Consider the following 14166-nt stretch of genomic DNA (forward strand, 5'->3'; position numbering starts at 1 on the left):
ACCAAACTGCGAAACCAATGTGGATTTTTCTGACGAGTTCCGATCTCCGCAGCTCATCGGAAGTGAATAGTATCACTTGCAGTTAAGATGTTATTTTCACGTATCGAAATCCATTTCCGGTTCCAAAATATCGTTCACAATTTGGAAGCCATTTTCAATTCCGAAATCATTTTCACTTCCGAATTCATCCTTACTTTGAATCTTGTATAAACTTAAACAAGTGTACACGCCACCTCTTCCTTACTTGTTTAATGTTCATCAAGATTGATTTGGGTTAACAAGTTAATCTATTACACTTAAATATAATTAATGAAAACAATTCACCTACATCATCTTGCACTCTTACCAAAATCTGATCACTAAACCGAAGTTCTCTTGACTCATATGTTGGATTTGGTCTTGGAGGAGGTCAATAGGGGCTTCCAAGAATATCAACAAGAAAAATAAGCTACTATTTTCTTTGGTTTATGCATGTTGTTCGTTTAGATAACTAGAAACTCGGTTATTTTTGTAACGGATAATTAAGGTTGCATAAGAGATTCAAATCCAACTATTTAGTTGGATTAAGTATCTTGCTAAATTTTGTAGCCTTAATTGACATTATTGGTGCAGTCCTCCTTTTACTGCTTGTAAGTTGTAACTTCCTAGTCTAGGTCCCTGCTATGGTTAATAAAATCTTCCATAGTTGTAAAATGAATCCTTTAAATACTAAATGAAGAAATATTTTGTTTACAAAAAAACAATTTCATGAGCTCTTTACGAGTTTAATTCTTGACCTAAAAGTAAATTCATAAATTTCAAACTCTGTAACTCCATCTTTATAATAATTCAGTGAATGAAATGATGTTGATTTCTAACAGCCAAAATAACATATTAGCCATTAATTTTATTTCATTGGTAATTTTAGTCTTTGTATTTTCTTTTTCTTACTTTCCTATCTCCAGTGTTCAAACATTAAATATACATATCGAATCTATAATTCAACAACAAAAACGCTTACACATGTATTTGACTTTTACAACATTTGCATTAGTTGTATAGATCGTGCAGGAATTTTAAGGAAAAAAATAACCTTAACACCGTATATCTAAACATCCCTCGTGGCCATCGCATCATGGAATAGAATCCTTTGTATATCGAAGAAGCAAACGAGTTTCCTCTTTCACCTTATAAATTACAAGCACACAACCCCTCATTTTCACCATCCAGATCCAACTTCTCTCTCCTATCTCTGTGTAAAAATGGCGAAATTTGTCTCCATTCTGCTTGTTTTCTCCTTAGCTTACACTTCTGTTGTTTCTGCTGCTTCTCCTCCAACTCCAACGGAAGGTATGTTACAATTTTATAAACACACAGTAGCATCATTACACAAATAAACAACCATTGACGCCATTAATGGTTGTCTTTATGCAGGTCTCTTACCAAACGGAGACTTTGAACAACCACCGAAGGCAAGCAACATTAGAAAAAAAGTCCTGATTGGCAAAAACGCTTTACCAAAATGGGAGATTAGCGGTATTGTGGAATACACACAGGGCGGACCTCAGCCTGACGGTATGTACATCCCCGTCGCACACGGCGTCCACGCCGTCATACTCGGGAACGAAGCAAAAATCTCCCAAACGATACCCGTGAAAGCTGGATCTTTGTACGCTATAACCTTCGGAGCTTCAAGAACATGTGCGCAGCAGCAGATGTTAAGAGTGTCTGTGCCACCACACTCCGGGGATCTTCCGCTCAAGACTTTGTACTGTGCTGACGGTGGCGATGTGTATGCGTATGGTTTCAGGGCTAATTCAAGCAGCGTGAGGTTAACCTTCCACAACCCTGGTGTAGAAGAAGATCCCAAATGTGGCCCAATCATTGATGCAGTCGCCATTAAGGAACTCCACCCTCCTAGACTTACTTCACGTAAGTAACTCTCACTCTCAGAAACTTTAAACCAGATCAAAAGTTATCAATTATCATTCCTATGATCAATTCATGAATATTTTTTTGTTGCAGATAACTTGGTGAAAAATGGTGGATTCGAGGAAGGTCCACGTCTATTAGTAAACTCCTCCAATGGCGTCCTTCTCCCTCCTCAACAACAAGACCACACATCTCCTCTCCCCGGGTGGATCATCGAGTCTCTTAAAGCTGTTAAATTCATCGACTCCAAGCATTACAACGTCCCACATGGCGACTCAGCCGTTGAGCTGTTGGCTGGGAGAGAAAGCGCCGTCACACAAATCCTCAGAACAGTACCCAACAAACTCTACACCCTTTCATTCGCCATTGGAGATTCCAAGGACTGGTGTCTTGGAGACATGATTGTTGAAGCATTTGCTGCGAAAGAGAAGCTGAAAGTACCATTTAAATCGGAAGGGAAGGGAGAGTGGAAGATGGTTAGCATGAAGTTTAAGGCGACATCTTCAAGAACCCGAGTGAGCTTTCACAGCTCATATTACCACACTAGGGCTGACGACACTGTGTCCCTTTGTGGCCCTGTGATTGATGAAGTTCGCGTGTTGTCGGTCCGCGCCTAGAGGTAAATTTGGTCTGTTTTAGTTCGGTGTTTGTAAATCAGACATTCCATGATATTGGGTGACATTGATTGAAATGCATCATGTGACCACAATATTGTCAACTGTAATTTGGTTAAATAAAAAAAGATGAATTGCAAAGGAAGTCTAAAAGCTGGCTGCATGCACTTGTATTTCTTTTCTATTGAGTTGTAATAAACTTGAATTCTTTTATTAGAGTTATGTTTAATTAAAAAATGAAAACCGTATTTACCAAAAGATGTATAGTTGAAATAATATTCAGTAATACGTTAATATGGAAAAGATCCATATCAGTTAATCGAGTCAAATTCTTGTACAGTCAGTTTTTAACAACACTTGAAGATGACTCGCGTATGGGAGCTTTTACCTTTATACATCTCATGTAGTAAATGTTCTAATTAATTGATTAATCATGTCGAATAAAAAAATATTTAGTCAACTCATGACGCTTCTGTCGCGCTTTAAAAAACTTCCCTTTCCAGTCGGAACATGCAGGGGCTCAACGTTTTCTTCCAAACCTTCCGCAATGTTCTCTTTGTTATGGTTAATGATTCTTCATTAAATCAAAAACATACAATTACAAAAATATATACAAGGATATAAACTAAAATAACCACTTTTTTTTATATTGCAACTCACAGCTCATACAAAATGGCATTTCTGAAAATTCTGAAAGAACAGATGGAACTTAACCTTTAAAGATTTTTCTTAAGAGATACATGGATTCCACGAGCCAAATTAAATTTACATGTTTATCTACTTATATATTATGTCGTTATTTATAAAGTAGATGTATGGAATGTGAAGAACATATCTAGATACGAAGAAAATATATGGAACATATCTTCTATGCAGGCCTAGATTCTATTTTTACAGTAATTTTTTTATAGACTAGTTACTATATGTATATGTATATGGTCTTGTTTTGGTCAAAAATCAATTTAATAACCTTATAACTAAATTAGTAAGTGTGTGCTGTTTTATATGAAGATTTTAAGAAAACAGATTGTACACTCTCAAATATGTTAAAGTGCCGAAGATCTTGAATATGGTCAAGATCTTGAGGATAAAAATATTGATATTTGTTATAAAGACTTCAAACGAAAAGAATGATCGGAATCGTGATTAAATCTAAGATGTAGATAAATATATGTTTAGAAAATAGGACGAAAATAGTGTTAATTCTGTAAATACGTTGAAGATTGCAATAAGTCTTAAGATGTTCAATATGTTGAATATTCAACAAAGATATTAAAAATGTTTTTAGTATATGTATAATGTATCAAAAAATACGTATAAATGTAAGTATTTTAAAAACATGTATTGAAAGTTGAAGATAAGGACATATAAATGTAGACATCAATGCGAGAACATGAGATATACAAGGAAAATCCGTAATCATTTAGGATCTCCGTCATAAAACCCCGGGTGGTGACTAATGGCACTCTACCTCGGAACCTTTACTAATGGCACTCTACCTCGGAACCTTTATTAGAAATTAATAGGAGAACCGCAAGTGCAAATTGATAATGATTAGTATGAGCAAAGGCTAAGAAGAGTAATTAAGTGAGTGTATATTTGTGTAGGTGTACATGTACGTTTAGTCTATTCTAAAAATTTGGGATCTTCTTCTATTCTTGCTTGGCCATGTGTTTCGGGAAGACTCAAAGTATATTCTTGTTGACCACGTGTATGATTGGCTTAGTCTTCATTTGAATAGATATATTTATAATCATGCATAAAGAAATACAAAAGATGTGATGGTATTTCCAAAAAAAAACTGGCTGGATCAGGATTTTGAGTCATTCAAGATGTTAGTATACATTCGTGCAAGATTCTAGATATAATAAACTTAAGGTAAAAATATCACCCAATATAATCAATCCTAGAAATTACCGTCTCAAGATCTTGAGAAATAGGGATTTTTAGAGCCAAAATCATATTGTTAGGTGGTGATGGAACATGGTACTCATATCCAAGATAAGTCTCATATGTCCATATTCCTAGGACATTCAAATATTCCACGGCCTAGATTTTGGCTTGCAATCTTCTTATAAATGCAAAAACTTGTTTATTCTTACCATATGTACTCATCGTCTTGAAGATTCTTCGATTTTATGTAAATAATTCTTTCTTTTTCTCATATTGTTTAACTTCCTTTTTGTTCAATATCATGGGTAAGAATCTTACTAGGTCTGTAGTTAGGATTGAAGTACCAATCTTTGAGGATTTTATTAAATTGGGAATACTACCCAGGTTGAGAGCCATTATGTTCTTATTCAAATGTTGAGATCGAATCACTTCAATCATTAGGGTAGTATCCCAATGGTACTGTTTTTAGGGTTTTTGCTACAAGGCTAAGCCTTGATTTTCTTTCTTCGACATGGGTCTATTTTTACGAGTTTTGATTCTCAATCAGGCTTTCGTTGTCTTTTCCTTTAATGTTGAGGCTTTTCTATCTACCGGTCCCTGTGTGAAAATCTAAAAGATACTTGTTATAGGAATAAGAAATGTACAGGGCAAGGATACAAGTCCTGATCCCAAGAAGAGGAAGATCACTATGGAACTTGGCCAAGAACTTGAGGGTTTAGCACCATTTGAGATCAAACATAAAATCATTACATTTACCCAAACTGTAAATTAAATCTTATTATATCACTTGTTCATTATCATTGCTAAAAGTATTTTTTTTTTCTTTTAAGATACTACTCTGATGTTAAGGGTACTAAGGAGATCAAGTGTGATCTTGAGGCCTTGAAGAGACAGATGAAGATCAGGTTGTCTATAAAGAAAAGGAATGGAACAAAAAAGAGAAAGATATAGGGCTTAAGTTTTAGGATCTTACAGCCAATAAGAAAGAGGTGTTCAAGAGGTGTGTTGAACTTAAGCAGAGGATTGAGGAGATAACTAAAGGCGAAGGGTTTTACTGTGCAGTCTGTGTCTGAGGAAACATTTAAGATGGTGGATGATCTCAAGAAAAGTAATGAATCTTCTTGGAATAAAATGGTGTATGATGAATCTGGTATCTCAATAGAGGTTGTATTGACTTATAAGGTAAGACTCGTTCGTCTAAAGCCCAGCCGAACCTGAGAAAATAGAAAAACGTCAGACGTTCTTCAGGTCTCGGACCTGGGAGAATCTCCGATTCTTAATTTAGATGCATGATATGGGTGATCATTATCGAATTATCAATGAGATGTGGTTTCCTAGAGCATACATGTTTGTTGTCAAGCTAGTCTGATTTTACACTACCTTTGCATAGGAAAGTGGAGATGAGAATGAGCCGAACATGTCCCCATTTCATCTTCATTAATGCACCAGTGCTGAAGGTACAAAAACAATACTTATGAAATGTCGAAATTCTTGTCATTCTCGTTATCTAAGTTGTATCGAACCATTGGTCAATGAAAGGTTGTTTGTGCATAGTTCCCCACGACTCATTCACTTGACACTTATGAATATTAGTTCACAATGTTTCTCGCAAGTCAAGTAGGTCAGCATCATCTTGCATTGTTCATCATTCCACGATACACTCAGTCGGACGTTGTATTAGTGGTCCGAGTTCGGCTTGACCGAACTGTTGGATTAGTGTCTAAGTCCATAACTATTTTGGTATGTACTTGACCTGATGGTGCATGGTCCTTTTGGGTTGCCTTCACCAAAGCAACTTGATAGGATGAATTATGGAGAGAAAGGATTAAATATGATTTATTAATATATTATGGGAATAATATATTAAAGGAGAAATCATATTGTTTAATTAATATTAGTCAATAATTAATTGGTAATTAGTTTTGTGACTAAAAGAGATTAATTAAAATTGAGGGACTGAAATTGTAATTATAAGATAATTGCAATTTGGGCCATGGATTGCCTTATATTATAAGGTGGACGAATTCTAATGGGGAAGCCCATATGAAATCGTCCAAGGCCTTAAGTAAAAGGCTCCATGGGTTGCTTAGGGCTTAAGCAACCAAATTAAGGTTTCCTTGTTAGATAACCCTAATTGCCTCACTATATATAGACCCCTTAAGGATAAAAAACGTGGATAAGCTTCTTGCTAGGGTTTCACACGAGTTTTGGTAGCCTCCATCCTCTCTCCTCTTCATCCTCTTGCTTATGGTGTTTGTGAACCATTAGAGGAGTGACACTTGTGACTCTAAGCCTTCCAAAGTCAATTCAAGGAGGAATTGGGATTGTTATTACTACATAACAATCAAGGTAATATCTTAAACCTAATTATATGTTAATATTGATTTCCATATGCTAGAATTAGGGTTTATAGTCTTGGATTCAAAGCATGTACAATAGAGAAACCTAGATCCAAGCATTAGGGTTTGTATGAGCACATAGGATGTCTTATGACCAAAACCCATAAGTGGTATCAGAGCCTAGACTGGTTTCTATTGTATTGATGCTTAACATGTTTGAAAAATTCAATTTTTTGGATTCTGGAGGCTGGACTCGCCGAGTCCATAGCTGAACTCGCCGAGTCCAAGGTGACTCGATGAGTCCAGGCTTAACTCGACGAGTCAACTCGTCAGATAGAGCTTATCTCAGGATTTCTTGCTGTTTTTGCATTGGGATAGTTACATTATCATGTTAGATCAATATTAATCCGGTTATATGATATATTTGACTATATTTTTGATCTAATTGAAGATATTTATCAATTAATAAGATAATTGTTTCCTTATAAGATAATTGATTAATTATTTTGACTAAATTGATAAATTGTTTTGCAAGAAATCATTAAATAAATCAAATATGGATAATTATGTAATTAAATGTTAGTTTAGATTATTTGTTATTTGACCCTTGTTGTTATGAAAAGTTTCATATTTTGCCCTTTAGGTTTTATAGTTTAAATTTGAACCCAATAGTTTTGTAGTTTTGAAATTTAAATAGTTGAAACCCTAATGTTTTGAAAAAGGTTTCAAAACTTGCCCTCAAGTTTTGGAATTTAAATTTTGATTAAATAGTTTAATTTTGATGTATATTTAAATTCTAAACCCTAATGTGTTGAAATGTTTCAAAACTTGCCCTCAAGTTTTGGAATTTAAAAGTTGATTAAAATTTTAATTAGGAATGTTAAATTCTAAAACTCTAGTATTGTTTTGAAAAAGTTCAAATCACACCCTTATGGTTTTATTAATTAATTAAGGTGTATAATAAAAAGAAGTTTAATAAATCCATAAAAGTTTAGGTTTACAATTTAATTGAATTAAAAGTATAATTGTTAAATTAGACCACCTAGTATTTTAAAAGTGTAAAATACACTCTATACTATATATAACATTAAAAGTCTAACATTATATATATGTATGAGTAAAAGTCAGTCTTAACGTTAGTAGGCCTCATTCACGAAGCTGGTCTATAAGGGGTGTTTAAGGAAATTGCCTATAAAATGGCGATTGAATGGGTATCCACTCTTACCCACCGCACTCTTGACTAGTGGAGGGTCGTTAGACGAACGGGTAGGATAAGACAAAACCTTCCATTATAAGTATAATGAAGTATAAAAGTAACTAAATGTTTTCATAAAATTCCCAATCTTAGTTACTTAGGCAAAAGTGAATTGATGCAATTCCATGAAATTACACTTTGTGCCCTTGCGAAGATGTTAGTGGAGTGTGTGTGGTTTACCGGCACACTAATTGGTTCTAAGCAAAGGTAGCAAAGGGCAACTCAATGTTTGTCATAGTTCGGTGGAGCGTGTGTGGTTTACCGGCACATCGAATAGGTGACTGTAACATGTGAGGGCACCATGTAAGTTTGCATGGTTATTCACACCCGCTTTGTGATCCTCGGCATCCCAGTCACAAACGAGAGGGGCATATCGAGATTTAAACATGCCATTGAAAGTTCAATGAATCTCAAAGGATCTAGGAGTTTTCATAGATTTAAAACTTAAATTTCTTTTTTGTTTTTCGTGGTGGAAATTAGTGAATCGTCATTCACTTACCTTCAAATATTCTGTAATTAGGGTTACGACATCCCTCTCCTGAGTTGTAGAATATTGTGTTGGGTTCTAGCCTTAGTATTTCATTTGGGTGATTTACTAAGGACTCAATCTATCAACTAACTTGAATTCGTTTTCTCCCGTTTTGTAGATGTCAAAGTTTGACAACTATGGTCTTCCCAAATCCCGTGGAACAATCATTCCACATGAAGATGATATTCCACGATTCGATTGAGGAACAAGAAATCATGCTTCACTTCCTCTACCTCCTCCAATTATTCTCCCTAACCCACAAGTTCAAAGGCTTGAAAAGTTCAAGCTCACTCAAGCCCTTTTGGCAAGTAAACATAAAGAAGGAAAGTCCGTGTGTGCACACATCCTAGGGATGAAGTCACACATTGATAGGTTAAGAATGTTGGGATCCGTTGTCTGTGAGGAAATGGCTGTTGATTGGGTTCTTCAGTCACTTCCCAACTCATATAGTGAGTTCGTAAGAGAGTACTATATGATGAACTACGACGTGACCCTTATAGATCTCACCTATATGCTTATTGCTGCTGAATCAGCAATGGTTTGGCGCAATAGAAAAGCAAAGTTGATTGGTGAACCTGCCTTCAAGACCTATATGGATATAGACAATGGCAACGAAAGACATGCTATGATCGAAAAGTTTGATCATAAGAGAAAGGCAATGTCTGAAGTGGTTCCATGTGATGTTCCAAAAGAGTCGATTTGCTTTTATTGCCAAGAGAAGGGGCATTGGAGACGAAGCTTCCCTATTTACCTAAGAGATCTAAGAGATGGGAGAGTCGAAATGTATGGCTCTAATTTAGGTAAAATCCATTGACTAACTCTTTTAAGCTTCTATTCTAGATTCTTAATACATAATGTGATAAGATTACAATTGATGTTTTGTAGGATCGAAGAAAAGAAAGGAAGCTTAAGGGAAGAAGTGAGCAGAATCTAACCGTGAAGGAATGGATTTCGATCGCATTTCTCGAAGATTAGATTCTTGAGCTACTACTTAGAGTTAGAATTAGATTGCTAAGAAAGATGTATTAGCATAAGTTTTTCAATGAGTTGCATTGTAAGGACAAATTTTTCCGCAATAAAATAAATTTTGATTTTAAATTTTATCCTTACAATGGCGTGTATGAAAAATTGATGTTAAAATGTTTCTATTATTAGCAATAATGAATTTGGTTCTTATTATGTTATTTATGGAAAGTCGAGAATTTACCAAATAAGGAGAGTTTCTCATCGCCCAATTTTCAATTGGAAAGAAACTTGGAATCATGCATCTTGGTTACACGATGAATGAGAAATTTCATATTTGGAAATTAGACTAATTCATTGATAAAGTGTCAAGTGAAGGACTAGGAGATCAAGTACACAAAGTTGCGTGTTGGTCAAGTCCACCATAAAAGTAACAATGATATTCGTCATGATTTACTAAAAGCTTAGTAAATATGATTATACTTACAAGATTAAGTGTAATTCTGAATTGATTAAAGGGTTTAGATCAATAGCAGAACGAATAAGAAGAATCAAGTAGGCAGAAAGATAAAAGTTTCTCCATTCTAAGAAGAAGGGAGAGTAGCTTTTATGCTTTATGATAGGTCTTAATGATTAAGAACCATATCTCAATTGATCCTCTAAGTGAGTCTTAGTACAATTGTATGTCTAAGAAGAGGAATCAAGAATTGAAGAAATGGTTAAATCAATAAGTCAATCATACTTCGTTTCAATAACAAGTCTTAAAGTTAAGATTGTGACATTGAGTGAAAAAGTATTAAGAAGGTTTATAACATTCATATGGTGAGTTGTGATGTCTTGGATAAGACAAAGACCAACTAGGACCAATCTATGAAGTGTTTTGATAAAAGCTACACTAACTCTTGAATATTTGTTTATCAAGAAATGGTTAATGACAAGAGAATCTTATATATCAAGGAGTCAGTGGGAGTCTTAATGGTCTTGAAAGGTTTCAAGAACAAATCAAATATACCTTAACGATCATCACTAGCACATGAGTTGAGGTTTACAACCTATCGTGTTGACAATATTTTGATTATGTGCTGTTCCAATTAAGTTAATTATGCATGTGAGTTCTATGAGTTCTCATTTTGAACGCATAAAAGGCAAAGCACCTTAATCAATGAAAGGTACATTGATAGGAAAGGGTGAGCTGCTTAACTACTTGGAAGACATGGTGGGCAGTTGTGCTAACATAAAGGCAAGAAATCAAGATTAAGAAAGTTCGGTCCATATGAGTTTGAATTTGTTGTAAACTTTGGTTTCAACAAATTCACATGGATAGGAACACATACACCGCTCAAATCTAAGTGTCATAAGATTTCCTCCTTCATGAAAATGATTGTGAGGAAATGCTTTCACTAAGAAAGATTTTAAGAAGATAGTGATTGTAAAATTGCATTCTCGAATTCAATTATGGTTACGGTATCCCTTTCCATAATTTGAATTGTGAGGTTTGGAAATTAGTCTTAAGTGTTTAGAAACACATATGAACTATCGAAGGCAAAGGTGTATAAGTTCAAGAAGCCTTGATAAAAGATTATCAAAGCACCAACTATTAGAAACATGTACTTAAGAAATTCAATAGGTATTGTTTTTCTGAAAGTTAAGATGTTTATGAATACATGTCGAAGCTAGTGGGAGCATAAGTGTTATGTTTTATAATAATCATCATGATAGTGGGAGCATAAATGTTATGATTATATGATTATTAAGGAAAGTATTACAAGTTGGCAATATTAATTATAGAAAACAAGAGTCATTCTTTGCAAAGTCGTAAGGATGGAATAGTTGTTTTTCTATAATTAAGGGAGAAAATATTATGCTTCATTTCAAATCTAAAGGATTAGGTTGAGAAATGTTAATAAATTTAGTCAAAGCTATATAGTGTGTTCTTAAAATTTCGATTATGATTACGGCATTCCTCTTCACAATTCGAATTTTGAGAACATAGCAAATAAAACATTATGCGTCGTGTCCCATACGCTTCGGGTATAGGATCGATTGCAAATGTTTTAATGTTTTACCATTCTAAAATTTTCCAAATGTCTAGCACATTTAGAGGGAAAATGGACTAGAATTGGTTTTGACTAAAAATTATTAAACAACTATCAAAGGACAATCCAAAGTTCGACGAGGATTGGTCGCTTGTGAGTAGTTGGAAGTATAGTATTGGAAGATATGGAAATGTTCTCATATTGGATGGACCATATCGACATCATTACGAATACATAAGATTCTATTAAGAATGAGTTGTCATATGGAAAATATGGAAGCATGTCTATATTGGGAATTGAATATTGAAAATCTATGTCTAGATTAGAAACTTTTATGCAAAGGGATGTTCAAAGGAATGTAATTTAAGACATAATATCTAAGGAATTGTCTTGTAACAATCTCCGATAGAAGACTTTGTAATATCATTGGCAATGGTCTTTGTGACTTTGGTGCAGCGACATTACGAAAGGTTCGTGGCGTAAAGTGTTAGAATCTAGCATATTCTATAAGTAGCAAGAATTTGATATTCTTACACTTATGAAAAAAAGGATTTGGAGTTGTAAAATGAGAATGATTGGAAATGTGTTCAATTTGTCTATTTCACAAAAGTAAGAACCATAGGTAAACATTGTGTGCATGCTAGGTGCATGGGACAAGTGTAATAATTCAAGTAAGAAGTTGATTACCCGAAACGACAAATAATGAGTAATCAATATGGTGATAAATAAAAGGCGTTTTATTTATACTCAAAGTTTTGAGGCCATATGGGATTAGTATTATTCTTGTGTTTCACATTTGCATGTTTTGACTTCCAGAATAATTGAGTTTATTAAGAATAATCAAATTATTCGAACGGGCCACAGTCATTCATATGTTGGAAGTAAATATGAATGAAGACTGTCGTGAATTGGTGTGTGGATTGTCTAGAAGAGTATTAGACATAAGCAAATCTTTGCTGCAACGTTCATGAGTGCTTATGAATATGATTTGAGCATTGGATTAAACCCGTGCTCACTTGGATCACTCCATAAATTATATTACGAGTGATTGGTGAGACGATAACATCTTATATTCTTGAAACCGAGATGTGTGAGTTGTATCTTGCAAATCGGTCGCACATTGATAATATGTAAACGCACCAGTAACTTGGTGTTATAAAACATATTGTTGTGTGTAATTCGGTGGGTGAGTGCAAGCGAGCATTGTATCAAAGGTTATCCATTCCTTTTATTCAAAGTAGAATAAAATCGATATCTTTGGGCCCCTCGATGGTTTAATGATGACAAACGTAAATGCTCGGCCGGGCTAGGGCTAATTTGATTTGTTCAATTAGTCAGTCGTCATAAATCGGAAATCGAGATATAGTACAAAGAGAATGATTTGAAATCATATCTCATATGATATCTAGAATGGAGGAATATATGATCCCTTATCTAAGAACACGCATATCTGATAGGATCAGAGTTGACAGCGGCTTTGGAAAGCTATGATTGTAGATCAAGATCTGAAGTCATACGCAGAATAGTTGTTAGACTTATCCAAGTGGGAGACTGTTGGATTAGTGTCTAAGTCCATAACTATTTTGGTATGTACTTGACCCGATGGTGCATGGTCCTTTTGGGTTGCCTTCACCAAAGCAACTTGATAGGATGAATTATGGAGAGAAAGGATTAAATATGATTTATTAATATATTATGGGAATAATATATTAAAGGAGAAATCATATTGTTTAATTAATATTTGTCAATAATTAATTGGTAATTAGTTTTGTGACTAAAAGAGATTAATTAAACTTGAGGGACTGAAATTATAATTATAAGATAATCGCAATTTGGGCCATGGATTGCCTTATATTATAAGGTGGACGAATTCTAATGGGGAAGCCCATATGAAATCATCCAAGGCCTTAAGTAAAAGGCTCCATGGGTTGCTTAGGGCTTAAGCAACCAAATTAGGGTTTCCTTGTTAGATAACCCTAATTGCCTCACTATATATAGATCCCTTACGGACCAAAAACGTGGCTAAGCTTCTTGCTAGGGTTTCACACGAGTTTTGGTAGCCTCCATCCTCTCTCCTCTTCATCCTCTTGCTTATGGTGTTTGTGAACCATTAGAGGAGTGACACTTGTGACTCTAATCCTTCCAAAGTCAATTCAAGGAGGAATTGGGATTGTTATTACTACATAACAATCAAGGTAATATCTTAAACCTAATTATATGTTAATATTGATTTCCATATGCTAGAATTAGGGTTTATAGTCTTGGATTCAAAGCATGTACAATAGAGAAACCTAGATCCAAGCATTAGGGTTTGTATGAGCACATAGGATGTCTTATGACCAAAACCCATCACGAACCACTTCTATTCGGAGGTGGCATACCTCATTAAGTCCCCTAAGTTCGGATTATTTTTAATAAAAGTAAATTATACGAATGGTCCCTATGGTTTGGGATAATTTGCGCACTTGGTCCCCAACTTATTTTTTTAACTCAGAAGGTCCATACTATTTGTTTTTGTTACACATTTGGTCCTTATTGTTTGTTTTTGTTACGCGCTTGGTCCATGTCTTAACTAAAAAGAATATTATTTAAATAGGAAAAAAATAGTGGGGTAGGTAAGGTAAGG

The 14166-nt window shown here is 34.6% G+C and overlaps 1 protein-coding gene across 1 annotated transcript; it reads left to right on the plus strand.

Annotated features, from left to right (window-relative positions):
* The first annotated feature begins 1181 nt into the window (after window positions 1-1181).
* LOC111912643 (protein DUF642 L-GALACTONO-1,4-LACTONE-RESPONSIVE GENE 2) lies at window positions 1182-2738 on the plus strand. Its single transcript, XM_023908395.2, has 3 exons — window positions 1182-1329; window positions 1414-1911; window positions 2005-2738. The coding sequence occupies exons 1-3, from the start codon at window positions 1242-1244 to the stop codon at window positions 2526-2528; spliced, it is 1110 nt and encodes a 369-aa protein (XP_023764163.1). The 5' UTR covers window positions 1182-1241; the 3' UTR covers window positions 2529-2738.
* The last annotated feature ends 11428 nt before the right edge of the window (window positions 2739-14166 follow it).

The sequence above is a fragment of the Lactuca sativa genome, chromosome 1 (genome assembly GCF_002870075.4).
Source record: "Lactuca sativa cultivar Salinas chromosome 1, Lsat_Salinas_v11, whole genome shotgun sequence".
Lineage (NCBI taxonomy): Eukaryota > Viridiplantae > Streptophyta > Magnoliopsida > Asterales > Asteraceae > Lactuca > Lactuca sativa.